Source organism: Sceloporus occidentalis, unplaced genomic scaffold (genome assembly GCF_023333645.1).
Source record: "Sceloporus occidentalis isolate IW3139 unplaced genomic scaffold, rSceOcc1.0.p SCAF_3, whole genome shotgun sequence".
In the NCBI taxonomy this organism is placed as follows: Eukaryota; Metazoa; Chordata; class Lepidosauria; order Squamata; family Phrynosomatidae; genus Sceloporus; species Sceloporus occidentalis.
In genome coordinates, this window is record NW_028316983.1 from 114,568,897 (window position 1) to 114,588,538 (window position 19,642).

Consider the following 19,642-nt stretch of genomic DNA (forward strand, 5'->3'; position numbering starts at 1 on the left):
GAACAATATTCTGGTTGTGAAGGATGATGTGAATCACCCCATGGCCGTTGTCAGTTCCACCAAAAGCAGGTGGGTGAGGTGGGAGTTGCAGGTGGGGAGAGGGCTTCAGAAGCATCAAAGTTTGCAAAGAATTCAGAAAGTAAAACAAATGGAGTGTTTTGCCCACTTCCTCCATCTCTGAGCAAGTCCTATATGGTGACACCAGTAGTAATACACTCCTACTCCTGCTGGCTTCTATTATGTCAGTTGTCAATACAATAAACCATTATGACTTGTCTTAAGGTGACAAGTCATAACGCAGAGATTGTGGCTGCCACCCTGTTAGCAGCATGCACATATTTCTTTTTTGGCTGTTGTGGAGAATTATATTTCCTTCTTCATCCCTTCACAGCAGTCAGACCTACCATAGAGCCGCTGAAGGCATTCCATCCTAATAGAGAGCAAGGTTGTGGGGGAGGTCTGATCACAGAAGTATTTGGTTTTGTTCTCATAGCTGGCAATGAAATCATTACATCAGCCACTGAGGCCACTGGAGGACCCTGGTGGACCTCACTGGATAATGTAATCACTTTGTGTCAGGTTATGGGGACATAGCCAGGGACTTCTGCAATTCCCGTGCAACTCAGCATCTAAACAATAGGTCCAAGGGGCTGGGAAATGGCTCAGCATGAGGGTAACATTATGCTACACTGAGCTGTGCAGGGTCTGTTTCTCTAGTTGATCTACTGCTGCAAAAGATGTTTCTCTTTGATTCTTGCACAACAACAATAACCCGCACCCTCTCCTCTTGCTTGCTGCCTTCTGGCATGCAAAAAGGGCAGCATTGCCTGGGCAGCTTTGTCTGGACAGGCAAGAGAAGCAGCAGATCTCTTGAAGATAAAGACATATTCTTCAGGTTCAACTTCAGGTTCAGTGTTCATAAAGCTCATAATGGTTAGAAATGTGACCAGAACTTTCTTCCTTGTTTTCACCATTATTAAAGCAGTCTACCTAAGTGTACTAGGGCTGGCCTACACAGATGGTTGAGCATGTGGTAAACTGCTTGTATTGTAGGATGGCAGGACAGCAGGATTTAATTATGTATTCTGCCTACTGCAACAATTGTTCTTTTTGTAGATGTGATCTTATTTGCATTAAGAAAAGATCAATCTTGATTTAAAATAGGAAAAGGATCCTTCAACCCTGCAGATATTTTGGCCTGCAGCTCACACATGGCCAGTGTTGAGAAACTGTGGTAGCTGTAGTCCTGAATATCTGGATGGCCAAGGTGTCTTCATCCTTACTGTAAAAAACAACAACAACCCCAATAACACGATTTCCTTCCCCATTTAGCACCAATAATCTGGCTGCAGTTAATGCAAATGTACACCCAAATAATGGGGGCGTCTTGAAGGCAGACAGCAATGATTGCATAATATGCCTAACAATGACCCCAAATAAAATATAGTGTAGTCAGCTTTGCATAAAGCAATCCCACTATCTATGGGCTCAAACAGACAGGCTAAAATAAAGCTGCTTCGGGTCACTTTGGAGGTATGCTGTTTAAATGATGCATGCATCCTAAGAGTCTGGATGCCGTGCCAAAGCCAGTCCTTTGCTGCAGCTTCTGGCCTCTTAAGATGCCTGTGTCATTTAAACAGCATACCTCCAAAGTGACCCAAAGCAGTTTTATTTTGACCTGTCTGTTAGGGCCCTATGATGCAAGATACTTTGAAAGATACGTACACAGAGGGTTCCTGCTGCTCTTAGATGTCCCTTTGCTGTAGGACTTTCCCCACTTTCTTCTGCCCCTTGCTGTCCCTCCACCAAACTCCACTTTTCCAGAAGGGAGCCAGGTTATAAACTCTGGAGACGCACACCCAGAAACAATGTCCCTCATCTGTCAAGCATACAAGGTGGCATTTGAAGCTTCCAGCTTCTACAGAAATTGACTCCTGTCCTCCCTCCCCATTTCTTTCTTCTGCAGACTGGCTCTTCAGCATGGAGACGGGCATGTTGTGGATTACTTGTGTCAGCCAGTCATCGATTACATCCTCAAGAGTCAGCTGTACTTGAATGCCTCTGGGTAAAGCTCCTGTGGCATTGCAACAAAGCAGCCCAACCGCTGCACTTTCCTATGGTTGTTCATCACAATTCTCTTTCTCACTCTCTCTTTCCATTTTCACTGCCTCTTGTGTGCATCTGCCTGTTTCACTCTGATGTCCCCACTTCACCCATCCCCAGCTAAGTGCAGGAAAGTGCTGCATACAACTGGGCAACCAAGTGCATACATACCATCAAAGCTATCCTTTCTCCCATAGTTAGGAGGGGAAGCAGCAATGAGGATCAGGTGCCATGTGCCTAAAGAGGGAGGCTCTGGTGTCTACCATCCCAGCATGCTTTCAGGGAAATATCTGCCTTCTTTGTCTTCTCTCTCCCATCATGTGTCAGCTAAATAAATCTCAGTGGTTGTTTGTTTTTTGTTTTTTAAAAAAACATGCTTTTATTGGGTCCTTTTTATCATTGTGATCCATTAAATTACAGTACAACTGGCAGAAGACAATTCCAACCCACTTGGTACAAAGCCCAGGCTTTTTAGGTCAGCCATGGAAGTATTTAGCCTTGAATTCAAGATAAAAAAGGAAGGAAGCAGCCTACATTCTTGAGGCTGTTTATGCTGTGAAAAAAAGAAAGAAAAAAGAAAAAGAGTTGCTGGCACAAGAAGAGCAGAAATCTGGCTTGCTTAATATGTAGCACATCCTTTCCTATTGTAAATAAATACATTTTTTTGAAAGAGAGAGAATTTAAAATGGGGTTTCTGTTGTGCTTTAAGTCAGTTTTTAAAGGAAGTAGGTGATGACCCAGGGAGGGGAATAGCCAGAGAGCCCATCCTCCAGGGAAGTTATGAGTTATCCCTCATTTTCTCACAGTGTCTTTGTGACTGGGCACTGGATTGGTTGCCCCTTGTTTGGTTGAAAGCTCCCCATTTTCTCCAAACACTCATCAGAGTTTGACCGTTGGTTGTGCGTTCAGCTATACTCCTGCTAGTTTTGCCAGCTCAGCCAGGTTCAATTTGCAATTGTTATCCTTTATCAATAACAGGCACACACAGCCATCTTTTCATGTCTGCAACTATACATTTGTTCCACACTCAGATGGCCTTCTTGTTTTCCCACATTCCTTCAAAGGCTCCTTGAAATGAAATTGCTGCTTAAATTTATTCGGAGAAAGAGATATTTTCCCACTCCCACCCTCAATTCAAGATACAGCAAGAAACAGTAATAAAATAAGTGCCAGCAGCTGCACTGGATTAGGTATTTCCTGGACTTCCAAATGAGGCAGCTCAGCTAGCTGCAAACTGTGTTATAGCTACTGAAATGAACCAGGGGTTACTGTGAGGGACATCTGAGGGCAAATTGTAAATTCAGGTAGGCCAAGCTACATTGCTTTTTGCTTGCAGCTGTAAAAGACAACTTAGGGGCTGTACAGACGGGCGGTTGAAGCCACCCATCTTTGTCCCTGCTGCGGCACCGACTTGCTCCCTAAAAAGAAGCCTCTCTAGGCAGCTTCTTTGTAGGGGCGCCACAGGTGCACTCGTGTGCCATGGTGATGCCCCTTCCAGCCAGAGCTGTTTGAGTGCTCTGATGCCCATGCGTCATCATGACACGCCCCGTATGGATGGGTGCGTGCCAAGATAGTGCCTGGGCGCCGATAGTAGAACCCAGCTGGCGCAAAGCCCTTACTCAAGTACTGTGATGGATGGGTGTACATCCTCATGCCTCAGAAAGAGGAGCCTTACACAGCAGTGTGAACATGAAGGCATATGTATCCTTATGAAAGGATTAAGGAAGTATTTTTTGGTGTAAATCATGAGAGGTCTGCAATGTATCCCCATTTTACATGAAAAGAAGCTGAAGCCCAGAGAAACCTAATGGTTAGCAATCATTTCTTAGGAACAACTTTACAAAACCTTTCCAAGACCAGATAAATGAAGTTAAAAGGATAGAAAAGTGTCATACTAGTCGTATTTGGCTTGTTTTATCTCAAGAAGCCTGAAACCATATGATGCTCTATGAGCCTTCTAGAATAGTACAGGCTCACTGGTGTGTGGGTGTAGCTTCCATGTGATATTTCTACCAGTGTAGACTGGTTGTTACTGGTTGGAATAGCAGGGGTGCTTCAGCAATTGTGATATCGGAAGTTCAGATCTAAAGAGCTCCTTCTAGTCTCCCTGGGTTACATGAATCTTACAACTTGAATTGAATACAGTTGGTGTTCTTCAGGGGGACAAGGAAATCAGTTTTTATTAAAGAATCATAAGCCTGCTTCTGGATGGAGGCATTTAGCAATAATTGCTCTTTTGCTCTACATCAGTGCTGTCATAGCGGTGGTCTGTAGACCAGTGTCAGTCTGCAGGCCCATGATGAGTTTCCAAGAAAGAAAGAAATAGGTGTAACCAACAGGCACAAATATGCTACCCATCTCTGGTAAATTGGGGGGGGGGGGGGGGGATGCTAGTCATGCACATCACAAAGCCTAGGAAGCACTACTCTAAACCAGTGCTACTCAACGAGTGGGTTGTTTTTCAGATGATGTTAATGAAAACAGAAAGTTGAAAAAACCAGCATTTGTGGGATGTTTTTCAGACACCGTTTGCGTGAAAGAGAAATAATGCGAAAATAACCCAAACAAAAAGTCGTCAAAACTACTTCCTTTTTACTTTTGCTAAATTCTGAAAGTACAAAAGAGCTTTCCGTTTGGATTATTTTCATGTTATTTCTTTTTCACGCCAATGCACCTGACAAACAACACCCTGATTTTAAAATCCTGTTTCTGCATAGGATTTTACCAATTCACCCTCTGTGTGATAAACTCCATAGAATTGCATTTGATTTTCACAGTATTGGGGAGTTAGCACTTCCTCTTGGTATTCATTGTGTCAGCAGGTGGAACATAATTGTAACCGGGGTAAGATCCAAAATCTACTGGAATAATGTTCATACTGAACATGTTCTAAGCAGTAATAGGTTTCCCTAATATATCACAGCACGCTTTCCTAAATATATATAAATATATATACATGTCTCTTGAAAAAGATGGAAGACTAGCACAAGGGGCAACTTTGTGAAAATTTCATTACTCTTCTATTCTTTAAAAAGTCAGAGAAATTGCACTGGGAAAATATCAGAGGGTTAGAGACGGATGATAATGTTATGTGGTTCCCCTCCCACCTGCTCAAGTGAGCAAATAAAATCTGGCAGTTCCACACTCAACTTCTTATGTGGAAACAGCCTCCCTCTTGTTATGTTGAGTATTCATGTCAGCCAATGAAGAATGTAGGCATCTTTTTCCACGCAACCTCTTAGAAATCAGAGTGAATGGTGGGATATATGAAGATCCAATTGGCTCTGTGAAGCTCTGCGTTGCTATTTGGCAGCACACTCAAAGCATTCAGTATCTTTGGACACTCACTGCTGTCATAGGCAGATGTACAAAAGAGATAGTTTCTTTGATGAGAATTTTTCTACTCACGGAAGGCTTAGATATCCTACATGACTCTCTAAAAAATAGCTCTCTCGCTGTCCTGTTGCGCATATCAAGTACTACTTCCAATGCACTCTCTCTTTCACATGCCTCCGTTACTGAGAGCAGCCACAACCTCTTGCTGGAATCCACTATTATGTCTCAATACCAAGCTGCAAAGCGCAATGCCAACCATGTATCTGACCTTATGTGCATCTGACAGAAACCGTGGCCTTCCAAAAAGGCTTGAAGGGCAGCTCCATGGTGGAAACAAAAGATGTGGACAGTGAAAAAGACAAAGCTGAAGGACAAACTCTCCGTACTCTTGAACAAAAAATGGATTATCAGGTCACTATCCAATTTCATCCAGTTTAGGACAGCATGCCTTAGGAACATAGCATTGTGGTACAAATGATGTATATAATAACTTACTAGTCCTCTCTTTGCCTTCATATGCTCAGTTATGCTTATGGTGGGGTAGGGTGGTGGGGGGAGACACAGTGTTGCATACATTCAGAGGGTGGTGGTGGTGGTGGGATTGGCTTGGGAAAGGTTGGAGATGGGATTAAGACCCAAACTCTGACCTACACAACTAGGAAATGGGTTTTAGATGCACAGGGGAGGGAGGGAGGGGGGAGGGGGAGAGGGCAAGTGTTTGTTTTCCATTCTTGAACTTGCAATTTTGAAGCGTAAAATTTGCTTTATTTAAAAAAAAAGTTGTAAAAGGAGAAAAAAAAAAAGAATTGAAGATGGCAGTTCCACTCGAATGGAATATGCTGGAGGCCGTTGTTGCTGAAATGGTCATCATGACCACAAATGAACTGTTTGAATTAATTGGCAAAATGTTTAAAATGATATAATAAAAAAACATATGCTAATGAAATTTGTGTAGACTCCCATTCTTGTTTCCATAACAGGGAAGCTTTGAAGCCCCTCTTCTGCAGTTTGTAGCATACCACCTCATTTCTGGAAATTTAGAAAATGAAATATCCTGGAATCAAGATATAGTGATAGAACTAGATAGTATACGCATCACTATTTTGTACAGAAGCTGTGCAACATCTTGAAATTAAAACAATGACATCACAAGCATTATATGTCATATACACAGGGATGTGTAGATAGGCTACTGACAGATCAATCAAAAGAAGAAAGTCCCCTGGAACTTGAACACTCAACATCCAAAATTCCTTGTATCCAATGAACTTACTGATTAATTTCAGATCCAGAACTGGATAATTCCCACCCCTTTTCAACATCATAAAAACATTCCAGTATGTTCCTGTGAATCTTTCCTTCTGAAAAATCAGCTGTATAGACTCCAGAGACAGTATATGAGAAATGGCCTGCTGAATGAGATAGTTTTTGGCTAGTGATTTGGAGGCTGGAGATTGGATGAAGTGGGTCCTGGATGGCAGAATTAATTCTAAGGCATATCACTGTTCTATGGTCCTCAGTACCCATTGGTCTGATGTGGAATGTTGCCAGGTTTGAAGAAACCAAGCAAACCTTCCCCTATTGACTCTTGCTATAAGTCACAGGTTGGGTTTTGGTGGTCTGGAAGGGTCATAGCCTGTGGGAGGTTGATGGGATTGACTCCCTTAGTTGTGGGAAGGCAAAGGGGATTTGTTGCATGTAGGTCTGGAGAGGTGAAATAAATAATAATAAATAAATAAAACTTTTATTTGTATACCGCTTTTCCTTCCGATCAAAGCGGTTTTACATCATTAAAACTCTATGATCCAAGTCATAGTACAATATATCAACAGTGCATACAATTTCAAAAATAGAACAATTTTTTTAAAAAAAGATATATAACAGCAGTCGGGCGTTAGGTAAAAAAGTTCATCCATCCATTAGGGACCAGCTTTACAAATCGGGAGGGTATGCTATCCGGAAGAGATAAGTTTTTAGGGCCTTCTTAAAGGATTCCAGTGTCGATCTAAGTCGAATCTCTTCCGGGAGTGCGTTCCAGTGAGTTGGAGCTGTTGCGGAGTAGGCTCTTTGATGTGTTACTGCCAATCTTACTTTTGGGCGTTCCCTGTTTTTCCCTGTTTTTCTGAGGGTGCGGGGCGGATTATGTAGGGAGAGGCGCTCCCTCAAGTAACTCGGGCCTAAGCCATGTAGGGCTTTATAGGTAACAACCAACACTTTGTATTGCGCCCGGAAGCTAATTGGCAGCCAGTGTAAAGATTTTAGTACCGGTCTAATATGGTCGGTTCTAGAAGTTCCCGCGACCAATCTGGCTACAGCGTTTTGAACTAATTGAAGCTTCCGGACCTGGTACAAAGGTAGCCCCATGTAGAGCGCATGACAGAAATCCAAGCGAGAGGTTACCAGTGCATGTACTACAGTTTCAAGGTCCTTTCGGTCCAGACAGGGACGCAGTTGGCGTATCAGCCGAAGCTGGTACCAAGCACTCCTCAGCCAAAATTACAAAAGGGCCAAAAGGATTGACCAGAGGGTTTGGGCAGCTGTTTTGTCTCATTTTTCTTCATAGAAGGCATCATTATTGTTGTTGTTGTGTGCTTTCAAGTAATTTCTGAATTATGGCCACCCACACAGTTATATGGAGAGAGAATTTTTTAGCCAACTCCGGGAACTTCTGTTGTTGATAGTCTGAATCTGTAGCCCCTGTAGGAGGCCAAACAGTATATAAAGGCTGAAACACAGTGGGCTTTTTACAAAACAGGTTAATAATCAAATCGTTTTAAATAATGGGTGCAAAGCAATCACAAAATACTTTCTTTCATCCATTTCATTGATATCTCCCTTTATTCAAAATTCAGATTAATTTTCCCCTAACCGTTCTCCCGCACAAGTCTCCAGAATGGGAAACAGAATGAAGAAATAAGCATGGCAGCCTTCTCGAACCATGGGAGTTCATTATTTATTAGGCTTTCCCTCTCATCAATAATACATAATACATAGCACCTTTACACTTGTCTATGACATACTGTTTGAGAGCAAGGAGCGGAATCACTTTTTAAAAAAGCACATTCTAGAACAATTGTTGGACACACACATTGTAATATTGCAAACACAAACTTTAAAAACGGAATAACCCTGTATAATATTGTCTTCCCCATAAGAAGTAATTTCGGCTAGACTCATGTCTGAAACATGAAGACATGCAAAGCCACCTGAGCCACTTAAACTACTCTGGAGTTCGTTCCATCGTTTCAGGGCCTAGATTTGGCTCATTAACCAGAAATGCTGCCCCATCCCTACATGTTTTATGTATGTATGAATTATGTATGTATTTTAAGATGTTTTTACTGCTGTGATCCCGCATCGATCCGAAGAGAGAAGCGGGAAATATAAATAAAATTTTATTATTATTATTTATTATGTTCAATAGCAAAACTGGAACAAATGAACAAAAGACATAGTAAGAAAGGTAGTTATAGAAAGGTAGACCTATTTATATAGCTGAACAGAATGACTCAAAGTTTTTTCCCCACCCCAAAGGATGCTGGGAGTGGTAGTCTGATCTGACTACGGAGCACTCTATTTCGATATCTCTACCCAAGCCATATAGAATTAGTTCTCAGAATCCCCGGGCTGAGGTACTGGCTATTAAACCAATTAATAGGCTATTAATGGCTATTAAACCAGTTGTGTTGTGCAGATATGCTTTCAGAATGCTACATTTGTTCTATTAATGTTAATAACTTCCAGATATATTATGTAAAGTTTTGTTTTGTTTTTAAGAAAAAGCATCTTCTGGGATACTAAAGGCAGAAATGAAAGTTAAGAGCTATTCATGGTAACACAAGAGTTGATAACTCGGGACAGTTAATTTAACAGGATGCAAACAAGTGCTTGGAAGATTTACCTTTTTGGACTGTACCTCCCACAGTCCCACAGCCTTCATAGCCACAGGTCATGGAGCCTTAAGGATTCTGAGAACTACTGTCCAAGAAAGTAACTCTTTCAAGCCTCAGGTATAACATCCATCCTTCTCCAATTCTGGAGAACGTATACCAGAGGTGGATGAAATATTGTAGAGAGTTGAGATTCAGCTACTGGATCCAAGTTTTGGACAGAGTCCACATACTAAGTCAGGGCACCTTCTTCATTATGCAGCTTGGTTGTTTACTGCTCTCTCCCCTGGAGTTGGTCAACTGGAATAACTATCTCTTTCAGTGTTGTCCCAACCAAATAATGGCTGCATGGCAGTGATGTAACAGTGATGCAACTTGAAAAGAGTCTATTCAGTAGAAGCACATGCAGCTTTCAGAGAGCTGGATCTTTTGCATCACTCCATATAATATGCCTGACCTTGATGTTACGTCCAAGAGCTGGCAAAAGAATATGTGACAGTTTGCTTCCCCTGCCTCATAAAGCTTCAAGGTCTCTCAATGGGTTGTATGTTGTAACACTTTGGAGGGAGATTATCCCGTACCTCCTCCAGATTCTTAATATCTGCAAGGATCTCTGTAATGCTTCTCTCCAGTGTTTTGATCTTACGTTTCTGCCGGCTGGCTGTTTGCTCCATCTGGAACATGAGTTCTTTCAACTGACTGTGTCTTATTCTGGCTTTACTGAGATTCATCTCAAGCAGGTTCACACCTTGTTCATCCATAGCCTCAGGCTGGTCTGCAAAAGAAAGAGAAGCAAGCACTTATTAGCAAAATATCTGAATGTGCACCTTCATTCCATTTGGCAGTCTATATCAAATTAGATGTTAAGATGTTTATTACTGCAATTAATCCATTTTCCATTGCAGGATTTCTTCAGAGGTATTTTACTTCAGCCATATGGTTTGCAAATTAAACCCATTTTTCCTTCCAATTATGAATCACAAAACAAAGCATGTCATATACAATATATACAGGATACATAGGTAAAGAAATTAGCATATTATTACAAACAGATGTCATTCATTGTTTTGGGGAAACACTTCTATGAAAATATGATAAACCGATCCTAATTTGATCCTAAGTACTGTAATTATCCAACTGTCCACCAGCCAGAGCCTTTATTGAAGCAATTCTTGAAATCTGAGAGCCTTCTTGGTGGCTGCTCCCAAGTTTTGGATCTCTCAGCTAGGAAGGCTAGGCTAGTGAAACCTCTGATGTCTTTCCATCAACTGGGAAAGATGTGTTTATTCAGGCTGCCTTTTGGCATCTAAGCTTGTTTGCTCTTGAAATGGGTTTTTAATCTGTTGGGTAATGCTATTTCCCACCCACTCCCACCCCAATGTGCTTTCACTGATGTGCTTTACTCAGTGAGGTTTGATTTTTCTGTGTTTATTTCCTTAAACGCTTTTAGAAGAAAGGCGGGATATCCATTACACACACACACACCTGGTAAGTAAAGCCCCTTTTCCTCGATTTAAACTAATTTCACTTCAGAACAACAACAACAACAACAACTAAAGTAGCATTGCTTCTATGTTTCTTTGTGAGAAATTGTTCTAAGCATTTTCCTGGATTTCAAGAAGGCCAGCCAGTATGGCCAGTGGTTGGGAATTATGGGAGTTATAGTCCAACATCTGGGGATACAAGTTGGGAATTGTTCTTGGCTTGCAGGTCCAATATGTTTTCATTTCTGATATTAGCAACTGACCCTTACTGGCTGGCCTTCTTGAAATCGGGGAAAATTGTTAAAACAGTTTCTCACTCAGAAACAGAAGCAATACTAAAGGTTTTTTGTTGTTGTTCTGAAGTGAAATATCATTTTTGATATTAGCAACAAATGCTAAAACTATAAACCCTCCAGATCTATACAAAACGGAACTAAAGGACAGTGGTTAGTGAGAAATTAAGCACTTAGTCAATAAATCAAGAACAAATACATAGGAGCATCAATAGAGAAAAGTCTTGAAAAGAGTGTTAACTCAACTATCTTAATTAATTACATCTATGTATCATCAAATTTTCAACAGATATGACTTTTGAGATGCTCAAGGGCATGTAATACATGCCACCTTATAAAAGCCATCTTTATTTCTTTCCCATTCCTCATCAAGATAACATGCCAGAGCCCCAAAGGGGCTCAAAAAATTATAAAGTCTGTCCTGAAATTTCAACCTGAAATCTGTGAAGTCTGCCCTGAAATTTCAAGTGTGTCCTCATCTGCCATAACTGGCTCCTACTGATGAACCAATTCACGCTTGAAGCCCTGATAGGAAATCATGGGGTCTCTTACCCATCATACGTAAAACGCCTTCTAGGGCACTGAGCATGTCTTGGACAGCTCTCCCAGCACTGCCAGCATTTGCCTTGGCTCTCTGTGACATCTGAAGAGCCTAATGACAACAATGAAAAGTATTAGCAGGCTTTCTCACCTAAACAGATTTCTCAAAAAGACATTTGCATAGAAAAGCAAAAAGTTACAGACTCACTTCCTGAGCCATAGTGGCATCCATGTCAACTTCCAGTGCCCTCTTTTGTAATTCATTTTCCATGTCTCTGGCCTCTTTCTGCAGAGAAACAATCTCTTGCTCCAGGGCTAACACTCCATCTGCTGTTCTGTTGGCTTCCAAAGCCAGTCGTCCTATCTCCTGAATAAGCAAGGATGAAAAGAGGACAAACATCCATGAGGTCTCTTGTGATGGGATCAAAATAAGACAGGCATTTGGGGTACCTTACTTACTGAGTTATATTTATAAGGGCAGGTTGCTTATCTGTAACTGGGGTTTTTTGAGTGGTCATCTGTGAACTCACACAAATGGAGTTATCTGGTCCTGTGCAGTGCATTATTTGGAAACTTCAAGAGCTGTTATGCAAGCATTTTGGAAGTAAACCTGCCAACTCTCTGTGCACCTAATGGATGTCCTTCCCTCCTAACACCTTGGTTCCATGGATGCCAAAGTATCAGCACCCAAGGATGTAAGGGGAAAGCAGGACATGACTGGGTGGGGTTGTGGGAATTTACAGATGCCACACAGGAAAAGAGCACAGCCCTTCCAAAAACTGCCTCTGCCTGAGATCCTGTGTCCAGTCCATAGTGAGAGATGAATGTTGATGACTGAGACCAAGTGGTTGCTCTAAAGATGTCGTGTAGAGAGGCTCTGTCAAAGCCTCCATTGCTCTAGTTGAGTGAGATTTCACTTGAACTGGAGGTTGCTTGCCTGCGAGCTCATTTGCCAGACAAATTGTGGCTGCCTCCCATTTGGATAGCTGCTGAGATGATATAGGATACCCTTTTTGTCAGCAACAGAGGAAAAGCCTCTGCAATTTCCTGGGGGGAGAAAAGCTGTCCAATCCACATAAAAAGCCAGGGACATCGAAGCAATGGAGAGAATGCCCCAGATCCAAGGTTTGATTCTGCCAAATCAATATCTTTATTAAGATGGAATGCAGAAACAACTTTGGGGAGAAAATAAATGTTAGGTCAAAGGACAATTTTGTCATGGAAGCATGGCTGATGAACCCTCACCGCACAAAGCTCACCAGCTTTCCTTGTTGTGGTAATTGCCACATAGAACCCTGACTTCCAGGTGAGCAGTTTGAAGTCACATGTCACCATCAGCTCAAAAGGTGTCTTCTTCAACTGTGAGAGGACCAGTTCCAGACTCCACTGTGAGACAGGTACAAGTACAGGTACAAAAGTACAGGCAAAACCAGTATCGCCTTTCATTTGTTGATATAATTTTGAATAACAAATCAAACTTCCAGTGTAGAGTTTAGTTTGAATGACCAATGTTCAGTGTCAGAAATCCTCACACCCAATTCTTAAAAAAAATTGTGTTCCTCCTCTACCTGATTAATGCCACCAGCAATCTCCTTTGCTTCTCCTGCCATTCTCCTGGCTGTTCCAGCTTCCGTTTCAGCAGTGGCCAGGGCTGCTTCTGCACGTCTTGTCTTCTCATCAGCACTGGCAACCATACTACTGATGCGAGGAAGCCTCTGCATGGCATCTTTGGCTTCTGCTTGTCTGTCTCCTACTTGAAGATTAAACTCTACAAGCAGAAAGGGGAGAAAAGCAATGTAAATAGCCCAATCAGCAGTGAGAGTTTCCCTATCTGTATCTGTATCTGTATTAAGAAAAAGAGCCCTCCCTCCAGTCCATCTGCTTTGGTCCAGGCCTCAGAGGGAGAGAAGAATGCTGGACCTGATCCCCCCCACCATTCCCTTCTCCTTTTGTGTTGTGTCTTTTTAGATTGTAAGCCTGAAGGGCAGGGAACTGTCTATTATCCCCTCTGTTGTAAGCTGCCCGGATTCCCAGTGATTGGGCAGCATATAAATAAATCCTATTATTATTATTATTATTATTATTATTATTATTATTATATGTAGGGAGAGGTGGGGGAGGGAAAAGGGAGCAGAAGCCAGAGCCAAAATCACCAAGTGTATGACCACAACTTTGTTTAAGTTATGCAATGGTTTGGAGCTACGAGTCAGCAAACAAGGATATCATCTCCCAGTGATGTTCTTGCTCCAGAGTTCCCATAGTAAGCCAAACCTGGACTAGGTGACTTTCAAGAATCCCTCCAACTATATGATTAGATTATTCAGTGCAGATAGAAAGTAGTGATCGATTTTATCCATGCCTTGACACAAAGCCCAGTGGGACTCAGGGAAGCTTATCAAAACAATACTTCCTTTGAAACGTATTAAAAACTTCTTAAACACCAACAACTAGAAATCAGTTCAAAAATTGACTCCAAAAGCAAAATCCAACCTCATTCAAACAGCATCCATTGACCCAGCCTCCCGCAAAACTAAAATGTTGCATCCAGAAAAGAGCACACCACATGAGCTGATTTGCATATCTTTTCTTGATCTCAGTTATTAATGTCCAAAATCTTTTTGACAGAGAATTTAAAGTTATTGTCAAGTGATAGGCAAGAAGACCAATTCTACACTTGGTCTGTCTTCCAACCAATTAATTATACACTTTACCTGGTTTACAAGCTTGCCATGACATAGATGGTGATCTAGATTTTTAAGCTACTCACCCCGCAAATTCTTCAAGATGTTATCCACTTCATCAAAGGTTGCATTGCCAACACTCATTGCCTGCTGGGCTTTACTCTTGGCAAGGTTGGCACGAGACAACAGTTGGACTGACACCTGCAACAAAGCAGCAGGACAAAAAAACAAATTAAGCACACAGTATGAAAATGCAACCCTACTCCCAGAACTCACTTTTGAACAACTATGCTATGCATGAGAGGAAAATGGCAGGTGATGCTTTCCTGTCAATAAGGTGGTGAATCTGCTTTGGGTTTTAGTCCAAACTTTAAGGGAGCAATCAAAGGTGCTGAATCTACTTCAGGAATAAAGTATGGGGCTATGCAGTATATCTCTTTTTCAGCCAGATCAGGGCTGTGGCAGCCTCATGCTGCACCCCTGATCTGGCCTTTCCAGGACACAAAAAGGAGCCACAAAAAGTGGCCCTTTTTTGCGGCCTGGAAATGGTGCGACAGCTGCAGCACCATAGCTATATGGTGCTCCTTTGGTGCTGCATTGTCCAGATGCAGCACCAGAGGAGCACCATGACGCTGCATGCCATATGGACCAGCGTGCAGAATCATGGCACCCTGGGGACAGAGCCAGGGCGTACTTTGTGGAGACACTACACCCTGATGCCGCCCCCCCAGCTGGCCCAAAGTGCCAGTCTGAAGAGCCCCTATGACACCCTGGATAGTTCCTTTATAGCTCAGACTGAAACCTGGAATGGACCCCCAACCCCACTGACATGGAGTTCAGCATCAGACACTGTAAGTCTGCCTTAGTTGCTTGCTAAGTGCCTGAACAGACAGACCAAAATAAAGCTTCTTCAGGTCACTTTGGAAGTATGCTGTTTAAAGGATGCGTGCATCCTAAGAGGCTGGAAGCCATTCCAAAGCCATGCTTTGGCGCAGCTTCTGGCCTCTTAAGATGTGTGTGTCATTTAAACAGCATACCTCCCAAGTGTCCCGAAGCAGCTTTATTTTGACCTGTCTGTTTGGTCCCTAAGTAAAAATCAGGTTGGCCAGTATCATTTACAGTCCAGGTCCAGGTAACTGACATGCTTAAGGGTTTAAAATTTGATTGATTCTGAATAGCAAGACATGAAATCAGCCCTCTCCCCAGACCTAGTATATCTTTTCTTTTAATGCATGTTTTTAGTCCTTGTGTAGAGGAAAATGTTGCTGTTGTGCACCTTCAAGTCATTTCCAACTTATGGTGACTTTAAAGATAAATTATCATGGGGTTTTCTTGGCAAGATTTGTTCAGAGTGGGTTTCCCTTTGCCTCCCTTTGAGATAGAGTAATGGACTTGCCTGAGGTCACTGAGTGTGTTTTCATGGTTGAGTGGGGATTTGAACCCTAGTCTTCAGAGTTGTAGTCCAACACTCAAAACATTATGCCACACTGGATCTCAGAGAAAAACATACAAGCCCTGAAATAAGTTGGGATCATTGGTAGAAAAATCTATGAATGCAATTCTAGAATGCCCTGACTGCAGTAGTAGTATGAGGTGCACACCATGCCAGACCATGGGTTGCTACTAGGGCTAGAATCTTATGCCTCCCAAAACCCACTACTGAACAATGCCTTCCTATTTATTAAGAAAGATGTACATTACCAGTCTGTCATTTTGTCCTTTTTGCAACAGCTCTTTCATCTCTTCCTCCCAGTTTTGGATGTTGCCTTGTAGCCGTTTGTATTCTCCCATGTATATTTCCACTAAGCCTGATAAAGAGTCTGCTTTCTGCCGGAGCTGTCTGGCCTCTTCCTAGAACATCAGAGAAGGGTATGGAGAATGAATTGTTTAGAACCTTTCGTCATATCCATCCCATACAAGACACTCTCCCCTTTTTCTACCATCCCTATACTGAAGAAATGAAAGTGTTAATTAACTAAAACTGACATTGATAAGAGTTCCTCAAAATCTCTTGGGATGTGTCCCTGCGTGCACAGAGACAAAAACCTTACCTGAAAGAAACTTGTGTCAACCTTTGGTAAACGTGCCAGAGAGCCAAGCAGCAGCTGGCTACTCTGGTAGATTCTATCAGCATCAGATGCGGCCCTGCCAGCATCAGCTTCCAGTTCACTTGAGAGCAGCTTTACTTCATCATATCTGAAAAAAGGAGATTACTGAATATACTCATGTATAAGTCTAGAATTTTTAGTCAAAAAATTGACCCAAAAAATCTGAGTCAACTTATCCACAAGTCAATGTAAGTACTGTACTTTAACTCTCATAAAAATAGAAAACATCCCATGGTAAAAGGAAAGAGTAATCTGTCCTGGAAGCACTGACCTTCCTCTATTCTCTTATCCACCCATCCTTCAGTGTGAACACAAACAGTTATGCCTCCTGCAATTTTGTAAGGTCTTTGGCATTGTGAAATTGAAAGCTTTCACGGCTGGGATCCATAGGGGATATTTTTCCCCCCGGCATTGCTTTCCTTTGCTTCATCCTTTAGATCCTTTGTTACATGCCCTTAGGTTTTACTCTCAACCTATCCATGGGTCATCTCAAAATCCATAATTTTGGCCCCCAAACCTGCCCTCGACTTATACATGAAGTTGACTTATAGTCGAGTATATATATGTTTAAGCCTAAAGGTTTGAGGCTGTTTTCCTTTAGTGATACCACATTCCATTACACCAGTAACTTTTAGAGTAAACTGAAAAGAGCACTAAACGATCCCTATTTGGTTGTGTCTTCTATGACGTGATTACTTCTGACCATAGAAGCACAGAGCTGGAAGGTACTGCAAGAACTATGTAGTCCAATCCTAGCCATGCAGGAACGTACAACTAAAGCTCTCCAAAAGATAGCCATGCAACCCAATTAAACTCCTCCAAAGAAAGAGAGTCTACCAGAGTCTGTCTATTGCACTGCTGAACAGCTCTTACCATCAGGAGGTTTTTCTGAATGTTTGGGTGGAATTGTTTCAGGAAATCCATTTTAGGATAAGAAAGGGGATAAGCAAAGAAGTTGACCCAAACTTGATTAGATAACCCCTTAAGAGCTGGTTCTCATGTGTGGATGTAAGCTAGCATCCATTAGCTGGGCTGGAGTCCCATGGGTACTCCCTTCCCAGACAAAGAGGACACAGGGAAGAAAGAAACCAACTAACTTTTCAAAGAAGGGGAAGTGAACTCTGTAGGTAAAATAGAAGTCAAAATGGAGACCAAAGAAAGATACAGAGAGGCGAAACAAAGGGCAGGCATTTTCTAGACTCCCTCTATCTCTAATTACTTTATACAGTCTTTAATGCCTCTTTACTTCCAACACTTTTTTCTTGTAATCTGAGTCCTGGGATGCATCTACACTGTAGAAATAATAGTTTGACACCACTTTAAATGCCATGGCTCCGTGCTAAAGGTGTGTCAAAGTGTATCATTTCTACAGTGCAGATATACCCTTCATCTCTGGAGCAGCAGAGAACAAGTATGATAACCCTTCAAGTGTTTAAAGATACCTATCATGTCACCTCCCATTCTTCTCTCTTCCAGGCTAAACCTCTCCAGCTCCCTAAGCTAATTCCCCACAGGGCTTGGTTTCTAGACCTTTTACCATTTTGGGCACTCACCTCTGGAAATATTCCAGGGTGTCCACAGCCTTCCTCAACTGCTGAGCCCAGAACTGGACACAATATTGCAGGTGAGATCTGACCAAAGCTGAAGAGAATGGTACTATTGTTTCCCTCAGTCTGGACACTGTACTCCTATTGATGTAGCCTAGATCTGAATTGGCTTTTTGGCTGTGGCATCATGTTGTTGAACTGTTGACTCATGTGTTGCTCGACCTGTGCTCTACTAGAACACTTTCCCATGTACTTTTTAAAAATTAAAATAGTATTAAAATGTCTATAGAATTAAAACAGTTTAAAACATTCATATGAAAGCATAGAATAAAGGTAATACAGCACACTAAATAAAAAGTGCTTTGCATGTAAAACAGTGAGTTCCCAAAAGCTTGCTGGAACTGAAAGGTGAAAACTGTAGACAAAAGGGTATCAGGGAGGTAACAAAAAGTTTTGGATGGACCCTGACTTTCTCCCATCAGAGTGAAAGTTACCACGTATGGCCCCTTGTTAGTCAATGTGTCCTGGATGATGTGTGGCATACCAAATTCTTGATGCCTTTGCCTTGGCTGGACCAGGATTGCAAGCTGTTTTTGCATGCCTTGCAGTAAACAAACCGTCTCTCTGCATGCAAGGCTTTCATCATACTGGCAGGCATTGAAATCACAACCATATAGTTACGAGCTGAGGCTGTTGAAGAGGAAAAGAGAAAGGCAACAATGTGAGCCCTAAAAGAGCGTGCAAAGCCACCTCCTTTGGACATACTTTTTCTGGAGCCCATGTGCAGAGTTGGCCAGGATGCCTTCCCCACTTGCAGATGACCGCAGCAATGCTAGTGCCTGTTGAGTGGCATCTTCTGCAGCCCGGGATGCTTGCTCAATGGTATTTGCCAGCTGCATGTGGCTGAAAGGCAAAGAGAAAATATCTAGAAATGAGATCAAAGTGTATGGGGGGTGGGGGTGGATGAAGGACAGAGAGGAGAAAAGAGGGAGAAAGGGAAAGAGAAGGGAGAAAAAGGGATGCTAACCCCCTTCTCTCCGGCTGAGGGGTGCTGGTGGGTGCAGAAAAAAGAGAAGCGTGTCCACACATGTGAGCAGCTGAACTCACAAGAGATGCAGAGTGATGTGGTTCCCGGAAAGATGGGGTTCCATGGTGTGAATAACAAACCCAGAATACATGAGTGAGGTTATTCGCATTGTTCCAGTAAAAGAAACAACATGTGAATGAGGCCTCAGTGGAGCTTTGCTGCAGCACTGGAGGTGGAGGGAAGGATCAGTAAAGTTAGGCTCTACTCGATCCAAGTGCCTCCCCACTTAAGCACAACTGAAATTAAAATTAAAATTGAGGCTAATAAAAAAAAATTTCTGTAAGAATATTATGTTTATTTGTTTAACCATCTGTTATACAAAATTACAAGTAAAAGAATACCATGCAGATTAAAGCTGAGCTGCACAAACACTACAGAAGCCAGCCATAGATTTTATACTAAATGCTCACTTAGCAAAGCATTGTTGTAGTATTGATAATATGTTTACTATTATTCCAGTTTATTTCAGCCCTACCTTTTATCATAGGGTGAAGGAATTAATCCTAACATTTTCATTGTGAGCTACTGAAACAAATAATCCATCTTTCCAGAAACCTTAGATTATATGGAGCA

The 19,642-nt window shown here is 42.0% G+C and overlaps 2 protein-coding genes across 4 annotated transcripts in view; one reads left to right on the forward strand and one right to left on the reverse strand.

Annotated features, from left to right (window-relative positions):
• The window catches only part of LOC149316583 (nicotinamide/nicotinic acid mononucleotide adenylyltransferase 2), a 93,734-nt gene extending 90,484 nt beyond the window's left edge, over positions 1 to 3,250 (forward strand). Inside the window, exons 10-11 of the mRNA XM_089515873.1 lie at positions 2 to 69; positions 1,967 to 3,250. Of these exons, the coding sequence (XP_089371999.1) occupies positions 2 to 69; positions 1,967 to 2,069 (171 nt within the window). The 3' untranslated portion in view covers positions 2,070 to 3,250. The remainder of the gene's footprint in view (position 1; positions 70 to 1,966) is intronic.
• A 3,984-nt stretch (positions 3,251 to 7,234) lies between these two features.
• LOC149316584 (laminin subunit gamma-2-like) overlaps positions 7,235 to 19,642 on the reverse strand; it is a 68,076-nt gene continuing 55,668 nt past the window's right edge. For all 3 annotated transcript variants that reach the window (XM_089515874.1, XM_089515875.1, XM_089515876.1), the window contains 8 exons: positions 18,748 to 18,885; positions 16,379 to 16,523; positions 16,029 to 16,178; positions 14,414 to 14,528; positions 13,215 to 13,414; positions 11,855 to 12,013; positions 11,659 to 11,758; positions 7,235 to 10,104 (listed from right to left, as the gene is read on the reverse strand). In XM_089515874.1, coding sequence (XP_089372000.1) covers positions 9,854 to 10,104; positions 11,659 to 11,758; positions 11,855 to 12,013; positions 13,215 to 13,414; positions 14,414 to 14,528; positions 16,029 to 16,178; positions 16,379 to 16,523; positions 18,748 to 18,885 — 1,258 coding nt within the window. In that variant the 3' untranslated portion in view covers positions 7,235 to 9,853. The remainder of the gene's footprint in view (positions 10,105 to 11,658; positions 11,759 to 11,854; positions 12,014 to 13,214; positions 13,415 to 14,413; positions 14,529 to 16,028; positions 16,179 to 16,378; positions 16,524 to 18,747; positions 18,886 to 19,642) is intronic.